This window comes from Sarcophilus harrisii, chromosome 1 (genome assembly GCF_902635505.1).
Source record: "Sarcophilus harrisii chromosome 1, mSarHar1.11, whole genome shotgun sequence".
NCBI lineage: Eukaryota > Metazoa > Chordata > Mammalia > Dasyuromorphia > Dasyuridae > Sarcophilus > Sarcophilus harrisii.
The window spans coordinates 228,375,065-228,402,951 of record NC_045426.1 but is presented as its reverse complement, the minus strand read 5'-3'; the positions used below and the strand labels follow the sequence as shown (position 1 = coordinate 228,402,951).

General features: G+C 36.1%; 1 protein-coding gene and 1 long non-coding RNA gene across 2 annotated transcripts; one reads left to right on the top strand and one right to left on the bottom strand.

The window, feature by feature from the left end:
- Positions 1–37: 37 nt before the first annotated feature.
- On the bottom strand, positions 38–27,791 carry LOC116419196. Its single transcript, XR_004229442.1, has 3 exons — positions 27,387–27,791; positions 10,248–10,320; positions 38–221 (listed from the first exon to the last, which is right to left on the bottom strand). It is a non-coding gene; the product is annotated as an uncharacterized LOC116419196 (long non-coding RNA).
- Positions 6,027–11,254, top strand: LOC100933802 (cathepsin L1). The gene is made up of 8 exons (XM_031937749.1): positions 6,027–6,263; positions 8,103–8,237; positions 8,552–8,671; positions 8,775–8,930; positions 9,131–9,355; positions 9,850–10,015; positions 10,122–10,230; positions 10,960–11,254. The coding sequence occupies exons 2-8, from the start codon at positions 8,112–8,114 to the stop codon at positions 11,057–11,059; spliced, it is 1,002 nt and encodes a 333-aa protein (XP_031793609.1). The 5' UTR covers positions 6,027–6,263; positions 8,103–8,111; the 3' UTR covers positions 11,060–11,254.
- Positions 27,792–27,887: the final 96 nt, after the last annotated feature.

Genomic DNA, 27,887 nt, shown 5'->3' with positions numbered 1-27,887 from the left:
TCTCTAGGAGAAGGTAGAATCAGGTAGGGGAAAAGATGCAGTGTTGAGGTCTATTTCAAGCCCAGACATCTGTCCCTTTCTCCTGAAGAATGCTACCTGCTCCCAGCACTAGCTGTGTGGCCCCACTTACCTTCCTTTATATAGAGCACTACCAAGGTTCAGTGGTTATATGTCCAGGCCAGAGCAGGCTTCTCAAACCCAGAACCCAGATCTCCATGGCCCTGGAAAGAGAGAAAGAAGATAGGTGAATGGCTGGGTTTTGTTAAGAGTCCCTGTGGATCAATAGCACAAGTGGAGGAGGTATATTGTGGGAGGTATATTGTGTGAGCTTGGGGTAGAGATATCAGTTCATGGATTTATTTGTTGGTTTGTTTTTTAATCTTCTTTTGCATTCTAGGTATCCTAAATTATGGAGAAAACTGAAGTTTCTTTATCATTGGCACATAATTTCTGTTCTGGAGAAGTTTGAAAAATATAGGGAATCAAAGAAAATATCAAGCTCTTTATCCTGTTTATCAATGGAATTCTTTAGTTCATGGTTCTCAAAGACTCAGAGCCCATTTACCTTTCCTTCTAGTGAATATATGGCTACAGATAGAGTATTATCTAATCCCTTTTTCTGGGGTTCTTCTGGTATTCAGCCATAAAAAGCTTGGCTTGAGGCAGTAAAAGGCATTGGCCCAAGCAAGTGGGGATTCACTTCATGTTATCTTTCCCCAAATTCAGTCATGATGGGATCAATCCATTCCAATCCCATAAACTATCTGGCAGGCTAGTACAACCACCCCACCCTCTACTAGACTGCCAGCCCCTTTTCAACAGGTACTATTTATTATTTTAATTTTCTTTTTATCCTCAATGAATAGCATAGCACTTGGCGTCTAGTAGGTGCTTAATAAAGGCTAGTTGGTTAACTGATTTAAACTATACTAATTTCACTGGAATTTAGAACATATGAGTAGTAGTTTGAGATGAGGAAATTGAAGGCATTAGAAAAGCAAGTGGTAATAACAATTGAATGAACCACACTGATTCCATTTGTGGAACTAGCTCAGTTCCCTTTCTATTCAATTATGGAACCAATTCAGTTTCTGTTTTGTGAGAAAACTTTATTCAGTTGTGAGAATTTGGGGGAAACTTCATTGCATTATTTGAACCTCAGCCTGTATGACTGGGAAGCTGGACTACCTTTAATTACTGCTTAGAGATCCTTAAATAAGAACTAGATTTTGCTAACTAGAAAACACAGCAGATTCAAAGATTGACAGAAAAAAGTTTTCTCAGAATTATACTTTTTTCTATTCTTTTTTTTTTTTTTTTTTTTTTTTTTTTTGCTGAGACAATTGAGGTTAAGTGACTTGCCCAGGGTCTCATAGCTAGGAAGTGTCTGAGATCAAATTTGAACTCAGGTCCTCCTAACTTCAGGGCTGGTACTCTATCCACTGCGCCACTTAGCTGCCCTCAGAATTATACATCTTAAACTCTCCATATGTTTTATTTGAAAATCAGTCAGTCACAAATTAATGTTTTCATGTTCCTTTAATTGAATATAGACACTTAGGAGAAGTAAGACAATTCTTTTTCTGATTTCAGGGAACTTCATCTGTTTGATTTCTCCCTCTTAATTTGCAAAGCCCCCAATCTTCTCCAATTAGAAATCAAATTATCTAATTTTGTATCTTAGTTAATTTTCTTTTAGTTATTTGGTATTATTGGATGAACCATTTTTAATGCATAAAAGTCTGTCTCCCCCTATATTCAAGAGTCCAAGGCTACAGCTGGGGGACTGACAACTGATTTGTTAAGCAATTGGGATGCATTGGTTAATAAATTCATATGGTTGAAGTTCAAACCTCATATTTCCTCAGTCATTTCATCCTTCACCTACCACAGAGATAAGACCTCCCATTAAATTGTAGGGACCTTAAATGCCAGATAAAATGGAATCGAATTGAAAAAAATAATAAATTGAGAGACTGATGAATCAGCTCATATACAGAATAGTATCAACTTGAGCATGTCAATTGTGCTCTCTGGGGAAGAAAATGTTTCCTTATCAAATAAAGAGGTTGGAATTGATCATCTTTAAAGTTTCTTTTAGACTAAAAAAATTTTATAAGAAATAGTATTTCTTAAGTAATTGGGAATGAACAAAATTTGAGCAGAGAAATCTATGACTAGAGCAGAGGGGAAATTATTGAATAATGACAATGGGACCAGTAAAGAAAGAATAATGGGGAAATATTGCAGATACCATTAATAGGATTAAATTGACAAGATGTTGAAGATGAGAGGAAAAAAATAAAAGATTATATTTTATACTCAGATTTTGGATATAAAATGATGAGTTAATGACAATGACAGAAATAATGAAGTCAGAAGGGACAGAGTTTTGAAGAAGTGTTTTGAACAAGAATTTGAAGTGGTTTTAGATACAATGAGAGATACACAGACAGAGATAATGTAATTGCCTCCTAACTGGTACAATTGTTTCCAATTTCTTTTTTCTATCTTTATTATTCTTGAAAGTTTTTTCTATTTTTTTTTATTTTTTTTTTTTATCTATCTGCCACATAGCTGCCAATCTGATATTTCTAAAGTACATATTTACCCGTGTCAAAGAAGTTAATATTATGGCATTATTTTAATAACTAATAATTAATGTATGAATACCCTTTCCTTTCTTTTTCTGTTGAGAACCAATTCCTGGAAAGATCAGTTACAGTGTCTGAAGGGCTGAGATTACTACTAGACCCCAAGACACATGCTTGTTAACTAGTTGGGTTGAACTCACCTCTCCTTCTTAGAATCCCATATTCCCTTCAATGTTGATCTCAAGTGCCATCTACTACCTGATCCTGATCTCCCTATTGTTAGTGTTTTCTATGCTAATATACCCCGACATTCTTTCAAAATTGCTTTGCATGCATTAACTTTGTATATATTTTGAACTTATCTTCCCACATGTCCACACCTCCCCCCCTAAATCCCATCCCATTAAATGTCAATTCTTTCAAGTCAAAGAAAACCTAATTTTTGTCTATGAATCCCCAGCACATGATAGGGGGTTATTGGTCATAGGTTTCCCAATCCCTCTTAATGCTAGTGCCTGTGCTTTGTTGATTATTTTCAATTTATCCTACATATAGCTTGAAGAACATAACTGCATGTTGTTTCTATCATCATAAGAAAAACTCCCTAAAAGCAGGAACTGTCTCTTATCTTTGTATCCTCAGCTTTTATGATGACTTATATAGTATACTTAATGAATGTTAGATGACTTGATTTGCTCAAGAGTCCTTTGATCTCCAAAAAATCTTTATTTGACCTGTCCATTCCTGCTAGCTATTGTCCTATTATAATCTTATTATTTATCCAAGATTATCCAATATTATCCAAGATTATAATCTTGACCCTTTCAGGGCTAAACTTGAAAAGTCCACCTGTAATTGCTGCCTCTACTTCCTTTCCTTTTACTCTCTTCATTCTTTGCAATTTAGAATCTGACATGATCATTCAACTGAAATTGTTCTCTCTAAAACTGATGGGCTGAACAGCCTTTAGCAAAAGGTTCATGATTTGTTCGATCTTATCAAAATTACTAATGAATTGTTAATTACTAAATTTTTAAAGCTATTTTTCTTAGTTCTTTTCTTCCTTATCCTATCTGCAGCCTTTGCCATTCTTGATTACTATCATCATTCATACTCTTTTCTCTTAGGTTTTAGTGTCATATCCTTCTCCTCATTTTTTGCTTACTTGTTTGACCATTTTTTGCCAGTCTTCTTTGTTGGTCACTTATTAAGAGTATCCCCCCAAATTCTGTCATGGACCCTTTACTCTTCTCTCAATATATATAATTTCACTTGGGGATTTCATCACCTCCCATGATTTCAATTATCATCTCTCTGCTGATTCTCATATCTACTTATTTCGGCAATAGCATATGCTTGGGGAAAAGACATAAGGCTGCAAGTGCTAGGAAAATCAGACCACCACCACCACAAATTTTTCTCCCTCTATGTCCCCCCTCTCTCCTCCCCAAAGCAAGAAGCAATCCAATATAGGTTAAACATGTGCAATTCCTAGAACTGATTTGTTAAGCAATTGGCATGTATTGGCTAATAGTTCATATGGTTGAAGCACAAACCTGTTCTTCAGTCATTTCGTCTTCCACCCACCATAGAGATAAAATTGATGAACTTGTTAAATTGGCCTTGAATGCCAGAGGAAGTGGAATCCAATTGAAAAATCAATACATAGAAAGACTTAGAAGACTTAGCTCTTATGTAGAATAGTATAACCTTGAGAGAGTAAGTTATTTGTGCCCTCTGGGGAAGAAGATACGTTTCCTTATCTATTAAAATTTTCTTCTCTGACTGCCACCACCCTGATACAGATCCTTAACATTTCACATTTAGATTTTTTCAATGGCTTTTTGGTTGCTTTTCCTGCCTCAAGGCTCTCCCCACTCTAATCCATTCTCCACTCAAATAGATTTTCTTAAAATGTGGGTCTGACCATTTAATTCGTTGATTCCCTATTATTCCAAAAAGTAAAAATAAAACACTTCAAAATTTGGCCTCTTTCTCCCTTTTCGGATCAAACTCCCTCCATATGCTTGAGATACACTGGGACCCTTGTTATTTCTCAAATATCACATTCCATCTCCTTTGCATTTTTACTGGCTGTCTGATGAGTCTGATGATAAGTCTGGTGCCAGGCTGCAAAAAGATAAGAAATAATTGAGAAGAAAGAAAATAGATGGCCTTCTTAAGGAGTTTAGCTGCAAAGGGGAAAAAAGATATTGAAGAATAGCTAGCAGGAATTATATGGAAATTTTTTGAAGATAAAGGAGACACGGGCACTTAAGGTAGTCAGTAGAAGAAGCAGCCAATAGATAGGGAGCACCTGAAGATTAGTGAGAGAAGAGAGATCTGTGTGGTCTATGTATAGCTCCCAGTACAAAAATGTGGTTTTCTCACCTCCAAGTTTTTGCATTCTTTTTCTTATGCTTAGAATACTGTTCCATTTATATCTTCAGTTGGAACGTGGTCTACTCCATTGACCCAATGTCATCTCTACAAGGAAGCCTGCCTCTGACTCAACCCTAAACCCAAACCCCACATCACCAAGTGGCCAATTTTGCTATACCTATAGCACATATTTTTTCTGTCCCTATTTAATCATGTCCCTTCACAGTTAAGTTCCTTGGTAATCAGATCTGTACCTTGTGAATCTCCTGGCTCAGCCTTCATACTCAAAAGCTCAGAATTTAGAATGAAAGCGCCTGGATTTGAATCATAGTGCTGCCATTTGCTGCTTGACCTTGGACATAAGTCCCGATTTTTTTGTATCTAAAATTCAAAGCTGGAAGATCACATCCAGCTTTAACTCTAAGATTCTCTAAATGTTGAAATGAATTAGCAAAGATATAAAAATGTTTTATCCAGGTCACTTCTGCCAAGCCATTTATCTAAGTCGTGTATAGTAACTAGGCTGTTTTTCCCTTACTCCCACCCATTCCTCAACTCAAAATCCAAGCCCAATAAAGGCCATTCCAGAAAAGTTCTGATCCTTTTCACCTTTGCACGAGGAAAATAAACCAGCCTCCTTAACGCCAAATTCCTTCCTCATCTTTTCCCCCGGCGCCCCCCCCTCTCCTCCCCCGGTCCCATTTCGTCTCCATTTTTAAGGCAACATCAAAGTCCGACAGGTTGGGCCTGTTGGGAGGAATCACTACACCTTTGTTTTTATCGATCTATCTATAGAACGAAAATCTATTTTTGGTGAGGTCTTTGGATTCCCTCATAAATTCCCTTGAAGTGAGGCAGAGTTGCCCTAATTTAACCTACTCTCTCTTCCAGTCACCACAGTCCAGAAGACTGGTGATGGCAGGAGACACAGAGGATGACTTTGGTGTCTAGGTTGTCTAAGCGTTCCACACTCCAGCTTTACATGCCTTCAGGGCCTTTGAACAAATTATTCTCATCCGCGCATTCCGGGGGATAAGTCTTTTCACAAGCTTGCGGTAGACACTCCCCTAATCCACTAAGACGGAGAAGTCGCAGCTCTAGCCACCGAGGCTCCGACCTACTAGTGGTCCCTTCATCCCGACAGAGCCAATGGCTGAGATGGGAGGTGGGACGGGGCAGGCTTAGCCCGGGACCCTGTTATAAAGGAATTGGAGACCTGGGACGATCCTGCAGCCCACGGGGACCTTCAAGCTTCCTTTGAGGTCGCGGTCTTCCTGAGACGCCTAGGTGAGGAGTCTTTTAGCCGCAGTTCCCTGGAAGGGAGAACTACGTGCAGGGACTGAAAGCGGCAAACTTCTTTGGCTCGGGATACGTCCTGATCGGGAAGGAGATTGGAAGGAAGGAAGCAGCGAGGCTGGGCTTGGGAAGAGGGGTGGCTGGAAAGGGTTTATTATTGCGGTTTCTGCTGGCATTTATGGTTGGGTGGGCAGAGCTTAGTCCAGGGTGTATGTGTGTGTGGTGGGTTCTGCCTGAACAAGGGGATGCGGGGGTGCGGTTGAGTCTTAAGGCTTAAGATTTACCCGAATCTCGGTAAAATAAGGACAAATTAATAGCTTCTGCTTTCTGGGAAGGTTATGGGGAAAATTCCAATTCCAATGGAGGGAACATCTATAAACCTCAGCAGACTTCTACTAGGACACGTCTCCACCGGGGAAAAAATTTGTGAGCACTCTTGGCCGATATATCTTTTATTTCTATCAATTCTATAATATACTACTGTGCTAATAAACACAAATAGAAGGGTTGTTGGGTTTTGTTTTGTTTTTTAGGTATCCGATAAAAATGAAACACAATACTAGGGGGAAATAGAATCGATTGAATATACTGGAGATGATAAGAGCAAACTAGTAGCTTTAGAATGATTTTGGCTGCTGTGTGAGGATTTGATAGAATGGAGGAAGACTTGGGGCAGGGAGATCTGTTGGAAGGCTATACTGCAAAAGTTCATTGGAGGAGCGATTGTGGGGAACTAGGTTGTTATGGAGACAAATGAGAAAAATGCTTTGGTTACTGATTGAATGTGGAGTGAGAAGTTGAAGATGACTGAGATTAAGAGCTTTGGAAGGGTGGTGGGTATCCTTGACAATAATAACATACTATTGTATGTTATACTAGCACATGGAAAAGGGATGGATGGGTTGGAGAAGAAAAATAATATAATAAAATCTGCGTATCCTATACACAGTTGCCTTATCCTGTGGGACTCCCAAAAAAAGAGATGGGAGTTTTACTAGTCACTACTCAAGCTACAATTCCCTCTTTTATTTTCACAATGGCTGCTGCTTGGTAGCATATATATATAAATAGCTAAAACTATAGTTACCTTTAATTAGGGGAGATTGGAATATGAGGGAGAAAGCTAAGTAGTAGATTATTGTATATGAGACAAGTTTCCTAGGTTGACTGTCAGAGAGAGGGATGTGGTCTAACCTCAGCCTCTTGAGTGGTTAACAAAAATGATAATTTTAACAAAATAAGTAGCATATTAAGATTTGCAAAGAACTTTCTCATTTTATCCTTACCACAACCTTGTGAAATAGTATTATTTTCGCAATTTTCCAGCCTCAACTGAGGCTAAGAATGGTTAAAGAATTTGCTTAAGAGTCCCAACAGGATGTTGTTCCTCAGGTCTTAAACCTAGCATTATTCATTCTGCCATCTAATTGTCTCTAACCCACTATGGTCAAACCTTGACTTCCATTTGGGATTCACTGTCCTAAAATTTTAGTTTTTAAAAACAATTACCGCTTTTGAACTGGGTGTCAGTTTTTATTATTTGTACCCATTAATGTTGGCAATTGTGGTTTCATATGTGTCTAAACTTCCTGAAAAATTCTAGATCTGCATTAAATCTCTTGTATTTGCCCTCACTCTACCCCATCTCACATAATGTGTGTAACATAAATAAATATTGTATTAACATTTGGTGAAATGAATTTTATTTTTCCACTGGGAAAATTGTATTTATTTCTCAAAGAAACAAGAGTTTGGATTTTTGGTTTGGGTTGGTCATTTTTTTTTAAATTACACACAATTTGTCTCTTTCTTCCTTTTTTCCCCTTGAAGGTTTGAAGCATGAATTACTACCTATGTTTAGTTTCCCTATGCTTGGGATTAGTAGCTGCTATTCCAAAACTTGACCGGACTTTAGATGCTCAGTGGTACCAGTGGAAGGCACAGCATAGAAGGGATTATGGAGAGGTAACTTTTGAACTACTCTCTTGCCCGTCCCTAACTTTATTGAGTACATGTCCAAGGTGCACTAATGAAATGGCCTTTTCCCAGAAGCCAACTATTGCCCAGACAAGAGCTTAATTTGCCCAAGATGGTCACTTTTCCCCGGGGGTAAGAATGCCCATAGCATCAGAACTTGGAAACCCTTCTGAGATGGCAATATTTGAATGTGTTCACGATCCCAACTATGTGCTAACTTCTTTACTGACAGTGAGGATAGCTGAATTTGTAATAATATGAGCAGAATCTTATTGGACCTTAATTTTTGTATTTGCTTCCAGAATGAAGATTGGAGGAGAGCAATATGGGAGAAGAATTTGAGAAGTATTGAAATGCACAATCTGGAGTACAGTGCTGGCAAACACAGTTTCCAGATGGAAATGAACAAGTTTGGTGATATGGTGGGTGTGTTGTAATACTCTGATGTTGATACTGAACAGGTTATTATCTTTGCTACCATTATACTTATTTTAGATCACCTTTTTTTTTTTTTTTCCATTTTAGACCAATGAAGAATTCAGACAAGTGATGACTTGCTTTTCAACAAACAGAGTTCAAAGGAGGACTAAAGGAAGACTGTTTCTTGAACCTCTCTTAGTACAGATCCCTAAATCTGTAGACTGGAGAGACAAAGGCTATGTAACTCCTGTTAAGAATCAGGTATTAAAAGTTGCTTACCTTTGATCTATAGATAAGTCAGATACAATTCACTGAAGCTTGTGAGTGATAAACAGTCTCTTAAATAGACTTCAGATCACATCTGATTTCCCTTCCATATTCAAAACTGTTTAGATCTGTCTTTAAAAGATAATTAATATTTATCTTGTAAACTAACCAGGATTTCCTTTTGACTTTTTCAGGGTCAATGTGGTTCTTGTTGGGCATTTAGTGCAACTGGTTCCCTTGAAGGCCAATGGTTCCGTAAAACGGGAAAACTTGTTTCACTTAGTGAACAGAATTTGGTTGACTGCTCTACAGCACAAGGCAACTCAGGCTGTCAGGGTGGCTTGATGGATAATGCCTTTGAATATGTGAAGGAAAATGGAGGAATTGATACGGAAGAATCCTATCCCTATATTGCAGCGGTAAATATAATTTTTAAATTTCCCCATCATTTTTGTTTAGTTATATTTAAAAGGAGAATCTCAGTTTGGGGGATGGGAGTTGAGGAGACCTACCACTGAATCTGAAACATTAAAAATTAAAATTAGATACCTTGACTGTGCATACAATCATTAAGAAGAAATCTTTTTGAATAAGAGCCTTGGGAAATATGTCTACTGTGTGGCAACAGTGGTAGAAATGGGGGTCACTGAACCATACATTAGAATTCATACAGGATACAGGAAACATATTGACTGGGGAGTGATGTGTAGGAATGTTACCACTCCTTGGTTCACTCTCTGCTGCTTTTCAATATGTACTTTCAGATAATTCTTTACTCACCCATATCCAGCTGGTCTTCTTGAGTTCTTTATCTAATAAATGGGCTGTTAAAACATTGCCCATAGATTTTATAAATTTCGTGTTCACCACTGAAAATTAAACCAAACTTTTTTTATATGTTTCATTTTAACAGGATGATACCTGTCAGTATAAGCCACAATATTCTGGTGCTAATATCACTGGATACGTGGACATCCCTTCTCGGATGGAAAAGGCTCTTGAAAAGGCCGTGGCAACTGTGGGTCCAATCTCTGTTGCTATTGATGCAGGACATTCATCCTTCCAGTTCTATCGATCTGGTAAGCAATTTGTTCTTCATTATTTCATTATTTCTCTAACGATACACTTAAAACCATATTATCTTCATTTGTTAATCTCAAATTAACATTTCACTTTTTATCTTAGGTGTCTATTATGAACCAGAATGCAGTAGTGAAGACCTAGATCATGGCGTTCTGGCTGTGGGCTATGGTGTTCAGGGAAAAAATGGCAAATACTGGATTGTCAAGAACAGGTAAACCTATTTCTTACCTACAATGTCATTGACGTGCTTGTTGCTGATTTTGGGTTACTTCATTTTGAAGAGGGTGGAATTCCTGGGTTCCTGTGAAACAGAGAAGGGATAATTATGTGTGGAAAGGTCCTATTTTTAGGATCCCAAGTAGATAAGAGTTTCCCAGTGGTTCGTACTTTCCATGATCACTGATGAATAGATAATATAAAAGATTGCCTGTTGGCTAGCTTGTTGGACTATCCTAATACTATTATTATCTGACTGACCCACAAGATCCTGTGGAAAAAATGCCTGGAAAACCTTAAAAGTACTTATAGAGTAAGTACTTGTCATAAATAGGGCATCTGGTTGTCACAGTGAATTCACTGCTGGACCTGGAATCAGAAGGACCTGAGTTCAAATTTGACCTCAGACTCCTAATAGCTGTGTAACCCTGGGCAAGTCAGTTAATCTCCCATTCGACTCAGTTTCCTCATCTATATGAGCAGGAGAAGAAAAATGGCAAACTACTTCAGTATTGTTACCAAGAAAACCTCAAATGGGATCATGAAGAGTTTGACACAGCTATTCAACTAAAATGATAACAAAATAATCACCAAATTGCATTCTAAGAGGTCCAATTCATTGTCTAAATTCAATCATAATAGATGTCAGAATGCTGTACATCCCTAAAAGAAAAATGTACTTTTAGATGGTGTTCTGAAACTTAATACTTATCTTTATTTTCAGCTGGGGTGAGGAGTGGGGAGACAGTGGATACATTTTAATGGCCAGGGACCACAACAACCACTGTGGAATAGCAACAGCAGCCAGCTATCCTGAAGTGTAAGATGATTGAAGGAGGATTGCTTCACAGAGGGATGTGATCTGACCTGTATCATTGAATATAAAACACTTGAATCACCCAGGATTCAAGACATAATTTAATTTTTTGGTGACATTTTTATATTTGTGAAATGTAAACACTACTTTTTTATAAATAAGCTTCTATTCAAAGACTTAATAAATTTTCATTTTACAATTACATGTGTAAAATTTTACTTTTTTAAATAAACTTCAGTTCATTATACATGAACTCTGGAAAAGCCAATTTCCTTCAACATGTTCAATTTTGGAATAGGGGACAAAAGAGTTGGATTTCTGGTTTTTGTCAGTTTAGTTGGTCAGTAGCTACAAATAGTTTCTCAGACTGAATCCAATATTGCAACATATTGTTTTAAATGTAAATCATTTAAGTTTAAGTAGCTCTGGTATTGCTTTAGAATCTTGAAAAGCAAAACGTGAAATTATCCAATTTTTCAGGAGCCATTAGCAATCAATGGGTAGTTTTTGTTCTGGATCTGGAGTCAGGAGAACCTGAATTCCAATCCAACCTCAGATAGTAGCTGTGTGTCCCTCAGCAAGTCACTTAACCCTGCTTGCCTCAGTTTCTCCATGCAGGAAAAGCTGGAGAAGGAAATGGCAAACCACTCCAGTACCTTTGCCAAGAAAACCCCAAATGGGTCACAGAATAAATGGGACAGGACTAAAATGACTCGACACCCTATGAACTAAGTGCTATTATCCCCATTATATAAAAGGTTGATTGGTTGTCCTTGAAGAGGACCAGAATGACATTACCATATTAGAATCAAGTTAGATTTTTCATTTCATAATGTTCTCTAGTTCTTTGGCCATAAATTCCTCCCTTCTGCACAGATTTGAGAAGTATAATACTTCTCCTGATTTATAGTATCACCCCTTACGTCTGAATCATGAACCCATTTCTACCTTATTTTCGTAAAAGGTGTTTAGCTGTTGATCAATTTCTGCTGTTAAGTAAATGATTATTGCAAAATTTGAACAGAAAATTATTGGAATAGCCATGATCTAAAAAGAGCCGCGAAGTGATTTGGCTTCTTTTCATATGCTTTTTCTCTCTTGGACTTCTAGATAGAATGAAGAAAAAATACTGGGAGGCAGAATGGGGAGGGAGAATTATCCTTTCTCCTGGAGAAATGATGTTTTGTTGCAGAAGCATATAACGACCTAAGGGAAAAGTTCCTAGCTGCTGGGTTTTTTTTTTGTTGTTGTTTGCTTTTTTGTTTGTTTTTTGTTTGGCTTTTATATTTCCTTTTATGCTCACCCACAAATCAAAGATAATGGCATTTTTCTCTTTTTAAAAAAATCACTTGTTTCAACAAAAGTACTAATGCAACACAAATTAAAACCTTCAGTATATAGCTGCATGGTAGCCTCACAAAGCAAATTCCAACATTGGCCATGTCTGAAATTATGTTTTTTCACCTGTTAGGAGTTAAGTGGCATGTTTTAACTTCATACTTTTGGAATAGTGGTTTACCATCACAACAGAGTGCTTGAAGTCTTTCAAAGTTATTTTTCTCCATAATATTGTTATTTAATTTTTAAAATAAAAATAAAAAATAAACTGGAGAGGAAATGGAAAGCCAGTATCTTTGCCAAGAAAACTCCAAATGAGAATTGGACATGACTGAAGATTTTCACTTTTTTCATAATTACTCCTGAAACTCTTCTTCTGCTTTGCTATCTGGAGGAAACTAAAAAATATAACTACCTTCTTTTACAGCTACACATACTGGCTTTCCATTTCCTCTCCAGTTTACTTTAGAGATAAGGACACAGGGTTAAATGACTTGTCCAGGGTCACATCTAATAAATGATATGCTGTCACAGGAATACTTATTAAGTGTCTAGTCTATTCAAGATTTAAAATCTTGAATTTTCCTGACTTCAGGTCCAGTCTATCTCCTATACTATCTTGTAGTCTCTTGTACCAAATGTCAAATTATACTGCAAATCAATAATCATAAAAAATTATTTTAAAAAATACTTATTCTGTTGGCCACTGTACTAAGTTTTGGGGACACCAAAATATAACCCCTCCTCTCAAAAATCTCACATTCTAATGAGGAAGAAAACATGCACATATTGCTTGTACATTCTGAAAATTGAATAGACTCGAGAATTGGGAAGGCAGTGTATTTGAGGGAGGTTCTATGTATGTTGAAATTCCCATTATGAGAGCAGGAGCTGAGGTAAAAAAGATTATGAGCCAGGTAAAAACCCAAGGTAGGAAGAATATCCTAGCTAGGGGTCCTCAAACTTTTTAAATAGGGGGCCAGTTCACTGTCCCTCAGACTGTTGGAGGGCCAGATTATAGTAAAAACAAAAACTTTGTTTGTGGGCCTTTAAATAAAGAAACTTCATAGTCCTAGGTGAGGGGGATAATGGTCTTCAACTGCCGCATCTGGCCTGCAGGCCATAGTTTGAGGACCCCTGTACCTAGAGGATCAATAGATAGTGGACATCTGGGTTTGAGTGAATGACAAATTTGAATACCATGAATCTCAAAGGAGAGGATGCTAAATGGTGGTGGTAGAGGGAGAATCTGGAAACAGCAATGGAGTACAAAGAATATTCCAACTTCCTCATCACTACCAGTGAGTCAGAAGGTACCATTGAATTTGTCACTAGTACTGCAAAGGGTAGCCAGGGAGGCAATTACCTCAGGACAAATTGAATACTAATGATGACAGAAAGGAAAAGTTTAAAGATGAAAGCAAATATGTTGTCTTTCGGGCAGGTTTTTATTTTTAGAGTACAGCGGAAAGGATGGGTAAATCTGGAGCAAGACACCATGATGGCAAAGTTAAGATGGAAGAGAGAGTATCTGGTTAGAGAGCTCTAAGGAGGGAGGGAAGTGATTAGACTGTTCAATATCCATCTAAGCTCATGGTGAGGGGGAAAGGAATAACACATGGAAATTGAATGGCTGGAGATAGGCAAGACTATAGATTTAATGAAGACTATTACATATAGGATATAATACATGCAGTCACAGCAGTACATTCATATCCATAACATCAACTAGCTCCTATATAGTGGCAGACAAGTCAAAAAGTCACAGAATATTTAGCATTATTTATCCAATGATCAGACAATGATGTCCCAGAGGAATCTGGAGAAGTACTTATACATGTAATTAGATGATATTGCTCATGCTTACCCATGTAATGTGTGCCTTTAATATAATTAGATAATTTTAGATTAATTATTAATATATTATAATAATAATTAGATTAATTTATGTGTAATTCCTATATATATTAAGTGTGCTCTTGTTTTATTTTTTAATGCTTATTTGCTTTTAATCTGTATTGTAGCTAATTATTCTGTTGGCTATGAATAGTTTTGCTATTATACATATAAATATATAAAATTATATACCTTGTTATTTCTTAATATTTTATTTAATAGATACAGTGATATTCTTTTAATTTTGCTTGAGATTATATGTTTCCTAGTGTTATATGGATATACAAGTCCCATTGGGACTTGTGCATGTTTTATATCCCATATGTAATTTAGACTTTTAGTCACTGAATCAGCCTATCAAATAATGCTTTGCATAGTGCTATGTCTATTGCATGTAACACACACACACACACATACATGCACATATGATTTGCTCTGGATAGAATGCTAAAATGCCAGAGACCAGGAACACAAGTTAAATCATCCTTGTTCTATTAAGTACTGATGTTTGTTTTGAGGCAGTGTTATGTTAATTCCAAGTTCCAAGTGTCTCACAGCTGATTTTGCACAGAACTGCGAAATTCTAAACCCCAGAGAGAAATATTATTCTTTGAGGCAGGCTGCTCCTTTGCAAACAGAGAAAAGCTTCCAGAGCATGACTACGTGGACATCTGAGAAGTAATAATGAGATATCCTTTAGTCTGAAAGGTAAGGTTGGCAAGATTTTAGTGAAAGAAAAGTTCAAATCAGGTCTGGAGAGGAGTAAGGAAGTGCTTTGAAAGGGCACTAATGCTAGTGGGTATTGATAAGTCTAGAGCTCTGTCCTGCTACTAACACTTTACAGAAGAGGGTGTTTAATTGGAATGGGCTTGCTGCCCTTGCTGGTCACTTTTTTCTTTTTTAAATTTTCCCTAGTTACTCATAAAAATAATTTTTTTTTTTGGTTATACATATATGTTTGTTTGTTTGTTTTTTTCATTTTCCTTCTGAATCATGTTGGGAAAGAACAATTAGAATAAAAGGGAAAACCATGAGAGAGAGAAAAAAAAACAGAAGAAAAAGAAAAAAAAGTGAACATAGCATGTATTGATTTACAGTTAGTTTCCATAGTTCTCTGTCTGGATGTGGATAGCATTTTCCACCCAAAATTTATTGGGATTACCTTGGAATACTAAACTGCTGAGAAGAACCAAGTCTTTCATAGTTGATCATCACACAATCTTGCTGTTATTGTGTATAATGTATCCCTGGTTCTACTCGTTACATACATCAGTTCATGTAAATCTTTCCAGGTCTTTCTAAAATCAGCTTGTTCATCATTTTTTATAGAATAATATTCCATTACTTTCATATAATGATTCAGCCATTCCCTAGCTGATGGACATCTGCTCATTTTCCAGTTCTTTGCCACCACAAAAAGAGCTGCTACAAACATTTTTGCCCATGTAGGACCTTTTTCCTCTTTTATGATTTCTTTGGGATAAAGACTCAGTGATGGCCCTGCTGCTGCACAGTTTTATAGTCCTTTGGGCACAGTTCCAAATTGCTTTCCAGAATGGTTGGATCTGGTCACTTCTTGAAATTAGCAGAGAGATAACAAGTGTTTCATTCCCTCCCTGTTTACCTTAAGTCTGCAGCTGACAAACACTTTTTTACCTGATTTATTTCTTTATATTATTTCTAATTCTTGATTTGATCATTATAAATATGATGACTCATCTTTTTATTAATTGTTTATAGAACATTGCAATAAAGGAAGTCAGTGAATAGTTTGGAATAAACAGACTTCTCCCTTGATCTAAAATAACTAAAATAATGCTGGCTAAGGAGATTATGAGTTGTCATAATGATACTACAACTTGGGGGATTTTAAAGAATAAATAACTCTTAAAAGCACCTAAGTTTCATATATAGAAAAACCACAATTTTGGACTATTTCCACCCAAACTTCTGGATTATAAGTAAGTAAGACTCATCTGATGTAGAAAAGCAAACATTTCAGTGGAGCTTTTGGACTCTGGAGTGAGGAGTGGAGAGAGAGGAAGGAAAGGGGATAAACATTTATATAGTAGATATTATGTACTAGTAACTATGGTAGGCACTTTTACAAATATTACTTCATTTGATCTTCAAATTGACTTGTAAAGGTACCATTATTATCTCCTTTTACAGTTGAGAAAACTGAGGTAAAAAAGAGGTTAAATGACTTGCCCAGGATTATACAACTAGTCAATGTCTAAGACCAGATTCAAATATAGGTCTTTCTTACTCCAAGTCAAGTGTTCTATCTACTGGATCACCATTATTAGTTCTCTAACATTAAAGTGGGGCTGCTAAGTGGCACCCTGCATAAAGTACTGAGCTTGGAACTAGGAAGATTCATCTTCTTGAATTTTAACCTGGTTTCAGGAAGTTATTAGCTGTGTAACCCCAAGCAAGTCATTTAACCCTGTTCATCTTAATTTACTCAAGATGGAGAAGAAAATGGCAAACCACTTCAGTCCCTTTGTCAAGAAAGCCCCAAAATGGGGTCACAAAGAGTTGGAGATGACTGAAACAACCAAATAACATTAAGGATGGTTTTCTAGGAGGAAAATAGGGATATATGTAGGTGATATAAAAATGAAATAAAATCAATAAATATTCATTTTTAAAAACATACACATACTCAGTGACCCCAATTTAAAGATGAGAAAAGGTGAGAATGATGAAAAATATATCAGAAAACATATATGGAAAAAGGATTGAGAGAGGTTAAATAGCTGTAGACTGTACAAAAGTTTCCTAGGCTTATATAATAAATACCTTCTGTAAGAAAAGAATTGGTTTGCCTTAGACATAACTAACAGCAAATAACATTACAAAAAAGTGAAAGTGTCAAAGAGAGTGGTGGTCAAAGTGGTTGAGAATATAAATTCATTTACCAAATGTTATGAAAAAAGATGATGAATTGGGTAATATCTGAAAACATTGTGGTATATGATTGTGATGGAATACCGTTGTGCTATAAGAAATTATGAACTCAATGATTTTTAAAAATCATGGAAAGACTTGCACAAAATAACGAAGAGAAAATGAGCAGAACCAAGAGAACATTATGTACAATAAGAACAGTATTGTTTTAAGAATGACTTTGAGCAAATAACTTATTTTAACTATGATAAATATCCAAATGAAATAAAAAGGATCTATGTAGAAAGATATTATCTACATTCAGAAAAAGGACTGATAATTTGAAATACATACAGGATAATTTTATGTAAATATGACTCTTTGTGTCTAATGGTAGCCATCTATAAGGTAGGGGTAGGGAGAGAGAAAAAAAAAGAAATTTACATGATAATTTTCTTATTTGCAGTTTTATGTGCAATCATCTTTTTATTGTACTCTTGTGGAAATGATTGTTTTATTCTATAAATTAAAAATGAATTAAAAAAAGAAAAAGGATGATGGCATGAATAATATTGTTACACAAAGGAAAAAGAAGTAGAAGGTAAAATTAGTTTGTTCGTATGTTTTAATATCATCCCAAGAGCTTTATAGAAATGAAAGGACAAGAAAGAGAAGAAAAATGAAATAATCTTTAAATATTTTTATAAAATTATTTTCACCATCAAGGGAAGTGGGACCACTACACAAACTTTAATATCATAGTTCTAGCTGCTAATAGGATAGGAAGAAATATATTAAAGGAAACAAAAAAAAGGGGGGGGGGGGAAGCAGACAGATTAGACCAAGAATATTCAGAGGGAAAACTGTGCTTGAAGGAATATAATTATGAGGATGATAAAGATACAGGGTATTGAAGGAAGAAAACATGCTGAAGACATGGAAACAATCTTGGATAGTATTAATCCTTAAAAGAGCAACCAAGAAAACATCAGCAATTACTAACTTACATCATTACTCTCTAACTTATGCAAAATTTATATTCACAAACATGGAGCACCCTCAATGAGTAAACAATCATCAGACTTTGCAAGTGATATTCAATAATATATCACATCTTTACCAATTTGCAACTGATTGAAAGGCATAGTGATAATTAGATGGCACAGTGGATAGAGTCCTAAGCCTGGAGACAGGTCAGGAAGATCTAAGTTCTAAACTATCCTTAGACATTTACTAGCTGAGTGATCATGGGAAAGTCATTTAACTTCTATTTGCCTTAATCCACTAAAAAAGGAAATAACAAACCACTCCAATATCTTTGCCTAGAAAACCCCAAATGGTTTCAAAGAGAATTCCAATTCCAACTGAAACAACTGAATAACAATGACCTGTTGATCAATGAGATCACAGGTCCAAAGACAAGAGAAATACGAGGGCATTTAGGTGGCACGAGTAAGTAGAGTGCTGGGCTTGGAGTCAGGAACCTGTGTTCAAATCTGGCCTCAAACATTTAGTAGCTGTGTGACCCTGAGGAAGATACTTAACCCTCTTTGCCTCAATTTCCTCAACTATAATATAAGCTGGAGAAGAAAATAGCAAACCATTCTAATATCTTTGCCAGGAAAACCCCAAATGGGTTCATAGAAAGTCAGAAGTGACTGAAAATCAATTGAACAAGTGAAAAGATTCCATTTTGCTTAGTATTTGCTAGGGAAAAAACCACTTGATTCAGTAGAGAAAAAATGTTGCTTTGAAAATCTCTTTTTCCAATAATATGTCTTCTAATTATTCGTAAAATAACCCAAGCCTCTTTGAATGACATAAAAACAGAAATAACCCCATTCAACAAATCTCCGGTCATGGGGTGAGAAACAGAAGAGACAAATATTTGCCAGAAGAGATCTGTCATGAAGGAGATCCCACTCCATGCCCAAATTGGAGGGAAACTGTTTATGAAAATAGAGATTGACTTATGCACATTGGAAAGCTTATTTTTGTACCAAGTTTCCTAATAAGGAGTGGGGGAAAGCCTCTTTTTTTTTTTTTTTTTTTTAAATATCAACATTCTACTAATATTGCTGTATAATTGCAAGGAATAATTTACAACAATCTTCAAAAAATTCAAAATGAACATCACACAGAGGGCAATGGTGAGATAGGCAGTCAGAGTACTTTGCTAGTATTTTCACAATATCTGGAGAAAGTGAGAAAGGCCTTCGGCATTTTTTAGTGTACCTTCTATGTTGAATATATTTGATGATATGGACAAGAGCCATATGGGATAGGCAATCCTAGATGCTTATCTTTGGACTGAATTCCCAAAACAATGAGTTGACAGCTCCATTTGAGAATCCTTTCTTGACTTTTCACCAACATTTGATACCACAAACTACCCTCTCCTTCACTAGTTTCTTGATCAGCACCTACATCTCTAGATGGCTTTATTTAGCTTTATGTTCCTCCTACCCTTTATATGTGGATTTTCCTCAAGATTTTATTTGAGTTCCATTTATTTTCTGAGGGTTATGCCATAATATGCTACAACCTATCACTCAAAGCCCAAGGATTCAAATTTTTTTTTAAAAAATCATTTAATAAAAACATATACAAATTTATAAAATATATATAAATGGCAAAAATACATACAAAAAACAAGCAAGTAAAAGCAATCCAAAGGATAAAATTCATAATCAAGGAGGTTAAAGCAATCAGAAAAGAGATTTCCTGGACTTCAGAGAACTTCTTGTACAAAGAGCCCACAGTTGTGTCCCAAGTCAATTTATCTGGAACAAAGTTAACTCAAACTTACTCAGTTCCTCTTAGACAGGCCTAGAATTAGAAAGAATCATTTTTCTGAATTCAAATCTGGCCTCAGATATTTACTAGTTGTATGATTTGGGGCAAGTCACTTAACCCTATGTGACTCAGTTTCCTCATCTGTAAAATAATCTGGAGAAGGAAATGGTACATCACTCTAGTACTTGTGCCAAGAAAATCCCAAAAGAAGTCAACATGACTCAACAACACAGGACAGTAGCCCTGGTTCAGGTGAGACAAGGGTAAGAAGTTATGATGGATGGGTGGATGGGGGCACAAAAAGGAAGTGACTAGTTTCCTCAAGCCTCTCCACTTCCTGGTATACAACTTCTCTAAGCGTTCTTTTGCTTGGTGAGAGCATATGTTCCCACAGCTTTAATTTCTACTTTTCTTTAATGGATCCCAAATCTATACATTTCTGTGGGAGCTACAGAAACATGGAATCTTAAAATTGGAAGAGACCCCAGAAGTCACCTAATTCAACTCCTATCTCATGACACCTCTTCTATAATAATCTTAGAATTTTCTCTGGACTGAATTCCCAAAGCAATGAGTTGACAGTTCCATTTGAGTAGCCTTTCTTGACTTTTTCAGCAGCATTTGATATCGCAAACCACTGTCTCTTCCATTAGCTTCTTGATTAACACCTACATCTCTAAATGGCTTCTTTTTGGTTTTATGTTCCTCCTACCCTTTATATGTGGATTTTGCTCAAGATTATTTTATCCAGGCTCTCCTTGAAGACCTATAGTGGCAGGGAACTCACTGACTCTTCTACTAGTCCATTCTATGAGGATAGCCCTAAAGCAAATGTTTTTATTTATATTAAGTTGAAATCTGCCTCTCTAAACTTCCATTCACTATAATTTGTTTTATCTTATGGGATGGGGTGAAATTATTCTGATCCTTCATATGACAATCTTTGCAATACTTGAAAACCACCAACATATCTCCCTTAAACCAATCAAGAATTTATTAAGCATCTACTATGTACCAGACACTAGGCTAGTCATCAGGGATACAAATACAAAGAATGAAACACTATCATTTCACAAGGAGCTTACATTTAAATGTTGATGACAACAAAAAGCTATTATTGTTGTTTTGTAGTTCTTCCAGTCATGTCTAACTCTTGGTGAGCTCATTTGGGATTTTCTTGGCAAAGAAATTGTAGCAGATTTTTATTTCCTTCTCCAGCTCATTTTACAAATGAGGAAACTGAGGCAAACAGGATTGACTTGCCCAGAATCACACAGTTACTTCAAATGATCTTCATATATCTTTAAAGTTTGATTGATTCTTTTTGCTTCTACATCACAATCATTTCCTTCCTCCCCATTCCTCTCAGTGCTTTCCCCTTTTTTTTTTTAATCTTCATTTTATTTTTATTTTGTTTTGTTTTTAGTGCTTTCTTTTTTAAGAGACAAAAACAGTTCAATAAAACTCACTGCAATTATCATATGTATTTGACAATGTGGGTGACTTTGCTGTTATTTGTGATTCCCTCACTTTCCTGGTTATCTTAGTTTGTCAAAATCTCATTTAAATGTGAGTTTCAGAACTGAATTCTACATCCCAATACTCCAAATATGACCTGACTGCTATACTTTTGTTAATGCAATCTCAGATTACATTTGCTTCTATTGATTGCCACATGGCAAGCTTGATTCCCATCCTCTTTATGCACAGGTATTATTGTCCAGACATGTCTTTCCATGTTGTACTTGCACATTTAGTTCTGTGAGCCTAAGTACTGAAGTTATATTTGTCCCTATTAAATTCTTGTTTCTACCTCCAAAATGGCTCTTAAATCTATCTCCTTTCTCTCCATTTATACAGCCAACACCCTAGTTCAGACCTCATGATCTCTTGACTCAACTATTACAATAGTCTTCTAATTGTTCTTTCTTGAAGTCTTTCCTCAGTCTAATCCACTTTGCACACTTAAGCCTAAGGGATTTTCCTGAAGTACATGTCTATGTCACTCCCATTATTTGACATTTAAAGCTCTTCACAACTTGGTCCTAACTTGCCTTTCCAGGTTTATTACACCTTATTCCCCTTCATATACTCTGTGCTCCAGTCAATTTGATCTTCTTACTTCACATACACTTCATCTATCTCCTCTGTGGCTCTGCATCGGCTGGTCTAAATTTCTGGAAATCATTCCCTCCTCAAATCAGATCTTAACATCTCTAATGTCCTTCAAGACTCGGTTTAAGGAATATCTTAATGAGTTTTTCCTTGATTCTCCAGCTCCTAGCCTCTTGCTCTCTACTAAATTACTTTGTATTTATTTTTGTATGTAAAGTGAGGAGGGGAATTGATAAAAATGCCTCCTAATTATTTATTTCCACTTGCTTCAGTTAAGGAATTCACAGAAGATAAAGGATAGGTAATAAACCATAGGATAATAAGGTCTCAAAATACAGATGTATTCACACAGTCATCCTTTTATTTTATTAAGAGTGAAGAAATTCTCTGATCAAAGTTAATTGAATTAGAAGGCAACTAGCTAGTTATTCAATGGCCAAAGATTGACTTTGTTCCTAGTAGTCCTTTAAAAACCAAGATTCACTTGCTACCTACAAAGATAATCAAAGGAGCCCAGGACTTGGGGGAGCCATGATTCCTTGTAATTATCTCTGGCATCCCTGGAGAGTTACTGAGGTCAGGGCAATATTCTGTGTTCAAACATTCTAGTCACGTGAAGTTGGATTTAAACAAACAATTATTAATAAGTTTTCTGAATAATATAATGAATGATAAAGAATAACCTTCACAGTAAATGCTTTTGCCTTGGCTTAATAATGTCAGCTGGCTATTAAAAATAAGCATAGTAAAAAGAGTTCACAAATTATAGAGTTAGGATTTTATATTCAATAAATATCTTGAGCACTAAGGTAGTTGTCCCTCTAGGAACTCAACCTGTGAGTTAGTTCTAGTTAAAGGTACAGCTTAGAAATGTTGCTACATATGTTTATATATACATACATTATATATTTTATAGATAAAAAACTGGTAGATAAATATGTCTATGCTGTATGTGTATATACATATGTATATGTGTGTGTTAACTCCCCTAGTAGAACATAATTTCCTTGAGGGCAAGTACTGTTTCACTTTTTGTCTTTATATCTCTAGAGCTTTTCTCTGGGCTCTCACTCTGGCTACCCTATTTTAGTCCCTTCAAAGCTAGATAATTGTAATAGCCTCCCAAATGATTTTCCTAGATTCAGTCTCTTCCCTAGCCTTTCTCCAATCCATCTTCCACCCACTGCTTAAGTAGTCTTCTTAACTTAATACAACTATGATTATGCCAGTCCTCTATTTAAAAACCTTCAGTATTTTCACATTTCTTACCTGTAAGTTCCAGATTGGAATCCAATAATTTCATAATCTAGTAATAATTTATCTATCTAGTCTTCTCTTACTATTTTTATTTCAAATATTCTGCATTACTTTCCATCTTTCATCTTCATTCTGGTCATTTGCATCTCCATCTCCATACCATTTTCATATTATATGAGATAGGAATAAAATTTCCTACCATCAAGGCGGGGCTAGCTTAAAGTTTTAACCCCATGTGGGTGACACTAATTTTTTTCCTCAAGGGATATTGAAATTTTCCTTAAGAAGGCAAGTTCAATAGATATGTGATAGAAAGAACCATTCACATCCAGAGAGAGCTCTATGGAGATTTAATGTGGATCAAAGCATAGTTTTTTCACCTTTTTTGTTGTTTGTTTGCTTTCTTCTTTCTGGTGTTTTTTTTTTCCCCTTTTGATCTTACTTCTCTAGCACAGCATGATGAATATAGAAATATGTTCAGAAGAATTACAAATTTAACCTATATTGGATCACTTGCTGTCTGGGGGCTGTGGGGGGAAGTAATACCAGAACTTATTTTGATTCTTTGGTCACTCAGAAGTATACATTTTAATCCTACCAGGCTTCAGAATTATCTCTCACATTGTCACATTCTGGAAAACAAGGTTTCAGGCGAATTTTGAAAACTAATTTTGCATGTATTTGGGAAAATAAAAAGCTATTATAAAATAAATAAATATTTTTTAAGTTAAAAAAATTTCCTTGAGAACTAATTGGCTAAGGGAGCTGGTTTACTTTGTTGTTGTGGCTTCCTGGTCACCTGAGTACAAAAAGCTATGAGGAGCTGCCATTCTCTCAGGCTTCTGAACTAGACTGACAGTATTATCAAAAACAGGAAGTAATCTTAAGGTGAATCAGTATGACGTTCTTGCTGAATAGACTTCCTCTGCTTTTGCTAAATCAACCTCCTCTTGTTAACTGTTGAATGATTTTGCTGTTACTGTTCCGTTGTGTCTGAGTCTGCACGACCCCATGCATTTTGTCCTTGGGGTTTTCTTGGCAAAAATACTGGAGTGGTTTGTCATTTCCTTCTCCATTGTGTACCCATTTTGCAGATGGGGAATTGAGGCAACCAGGGATTAAGTGATTTTTCCAGTCACATTGATGTTCTATTACCGTACCACCAATTGGATCACGACTTTGTTTTTGTTTGTTGCTCAGTCAGTCATTTCTGACTCTTTGTCAAGTTTTCTCGGCAAAGATACTAGAATGGTTTGCCATTTTCTTCTCCAGGTCATTTTACAGATTAGGAAATGAAAGTAAACAGGGTCAAATGCCTTGGCTGGGATCACAGAGCTAGTAAATGTCAAAAGCCAGATTTGAACTCAGAAAAATGAGTTTTCATGACTTAAGGTCCAGCATTCTGTGCATTGTACCATGTAGCTTGAAAGACTTACTAGTATCTTATTTCATTTTAATACTAGACCTAAACTGCCAGGTTACCAACGTGAGTCCAATTTATCCCACAGCACCATCTTTTATACTTAAAACTGACTATTCCTATCATCCTATTCCCAGTTTGTTTTTTTTCTATTGAATGTTATGCTTTTCCTAAAGCCCAACTGAGATGCTAGGTCCTCAGTGAAACCTTCCTGATTTCCTCTTCCTCATCTCCTGGAGGGAAATGATCTCTCCCTTTTCAAATTTCTCATAACAGTTTATCTGATCTTCTTTGCTCTTATTTAACTCTTACCATCCATTAAAAGTATATATATAGTTGTCATTTCCATCATAATACTATAAATTACTTGAAATTAGGGCCTACATCTTTTGTTTCCCAAGAGCTGGCACATAGTAGAGCCTTAAACCCTAGTTAAATGGGTTAGAATAACTACTTTGTGTCATTATTAGCAAATGATAATCAAACTCCCTAAGCATATAGAATGGAAGAATCAAGAATGCACAGGGTTTGTTGTCTATTGGAATCCCCATATTGATTTGTTTTCCCTTTAGGAGTAAATAAAAAGGGAACAATTGCTACTTCAATTGTATCTGCATTCAAAGAAAGAACTGATAAGTAGAAATATGTATAGAATAATTTTACATACATATACATATGGACATATGTATACATATATATGTATATATACTTATACATATGTATACACACATATACATATCTATTTATATCTCAATCTATATGCTCATTGGTAGTCATCTCAAGGATAGAGGGAGTGAGGAAGGGAATAAAAAAGAGAAAAAAAGAAATTTACATGATAATTTTGTGATCTATTTAAAAGGAATAGCAAACACCCAAAGAAAGAACACTAGGAAATGAATGTAAACTGCTTGCATTTTTGTTCTTCTTCCCAGGTTATTTATACCTTCTAAATCCAATTCTCCCTGAGCAACAAGAAAACTGTTCGGTTCTGCACACATATATTGTATCCAAGATCTACTGTAACCTAGTTAACATGTATAGGGCAGCTTGCCATCTTGGGGAGAGGGTGGAAGGAGGGAGGGGAAAAATCGGAACAGAAGTGAGTGCAAGGGATAATGTTGTAAAAAATTACCTTGGCATGGGTTCTGTCAATAAAAAGTTGTTTAATAAAAAAAAAAAATAATAAATTAAAATAAAAGGAATAGCAAGTTGTACATAGTAGATTTGCAGTTTCATATGCAATCATCTTTTTATTGTACTATTATGAAAATGCTTATTTTATTCCACAAATTAAAAATAAATTAAATTAATTTCTTAGGAGCATACAATGTCATTCTTAATTACACAACATAGCCATTTTTGCTAATTAATTTCTTGCTCAGAAATTTGTCATCTTGCACCTGGATGCAACTGTCACTCCAATTTTGCTCCTTCTGCCCTCTATAAGCTGCTTTATTTACCAGACCCCAAATAATTTGTCATGCCTGTCACTTTGACCATGTCACTCCAACACTTTCCACTGAATAAAAATCATATGCATCTATACAGTCCAGTTTTGCTGTCCTGGTTGTTTGTCTGGTCTCCCCACTGAGAATATAACATCTTTCAAAGTTAAAACCCTGACCAATCAGAGCATCTCTCTCCTTACCCAAGGCCATCTTGGATTGTGTTTTGGTTTCCTTTGGGCATTCAGGAAGTCCTTGGTTAGTTAACTAACTGACCTACTGACTGAAAACATTTATGTTGATATTTTGTAGGTGACAAAGAAGAATGGAAAGTAATTGGAAGCATAAAACTGATGAGTCAGAAGCCCTTGTTTCTAAAAAAAAAAATAATATGGTTGAGGAAGGCAGATAATGGGTATAGAGAAGGTTTATGGGTTGTTGTTTTTTTTTTTTTTTTCAACTGATCTAAGTTCAAATTCCAGTTCTGTTTCTTACTCCCTAGGTGACCTCAAACAAGTTAGATAACCATTATGAACTTCGGGTTATTCATCTGCAAAATGAAAATACTAGTTCAGCTATCTCACTAGCCCCTTTCAGCTTTAAATTCTAGAAATCTTAGCCCTAGTGACGAAATCCCTGGAGTCACTAAAAAAAAGAACTATGGTGTCCTTTTTATCTTCAAGTGTCCCAAAGTTGAAAGTACAAAATGAGTTTAGGCACTGAACTGAATAAGACACCAGAGACTTTGCCTCCAGCTAGAATCTATGCCTGAACATATAACCCTTCAAATCAAGTCCTGGCTCAGTAATTGGGTGGGAGGTGATTGTTTCCTTAGTGACTGATTTACAATTCTCTGAACCTGAAAGATAAGGTCTTTTCTCCGAGAAACATCTGAGAGGACTGAGGGGCCCCCCGTAGGGCCAGTCATTTCCCTAAAAGGTTTTGTTCACCTGGCCCCACAGAAACCACCCACCTTTCTCAAAACTGCTTCTATTTCCTTTACTTTTTTTGTTTCTTATATTAACTTTATTCCTCCCTCTCAGGGCCTCCCACTGTTAAAATAGAAAGAAAAAAAAGGAAAAAAAAATACAGCTTAGAAATGATGTGTTTTTGACAGGAGATAGAGTCTAACTTGAGTTGGTAAGAGAACAGCTGTAGAGCTAGATTTCACTCACCAATCTCTGGAGGAAGGGTTCTTTTCTTTTAGTCTTGCCAGCGAATGAGTGAGGAAGAATCACCAACTTCAAAGGTTTACTTACTGCAATTGAATTCTCCCAGTGCAGATCGAGGCTATCAGGAGGGAATTTCCATATTTTAAAAATTACAAATATATCTCAATAAAGCCATATGGGTCCCTTGGAAGGCAGGACTTTTTTTTTTTTTTTTTTTTTAATTCTCCTCTTAGCTCTAGAAACGCTGGAGTGTGTTGACTTCATGCTCCATGCTAAGGGTTTCAGGTTTCATCTGTGCAGCTTCAAGAAACAAAACAAGCTAAGCACTGAAGTAGAAATGTGATGCTTGGGGCCTGCCAGTTGGCAGACGAATGAACGCAATCAGGACACTGTAGGTTTATGAGATGTGACAAGTGTGCAGAGGCTGAAAGTTCAGAACCCAGTCTTAATTTATTAGCAAATATTCACGCACTCCACTTGAACTAATAAGATTGTCATTTAGAT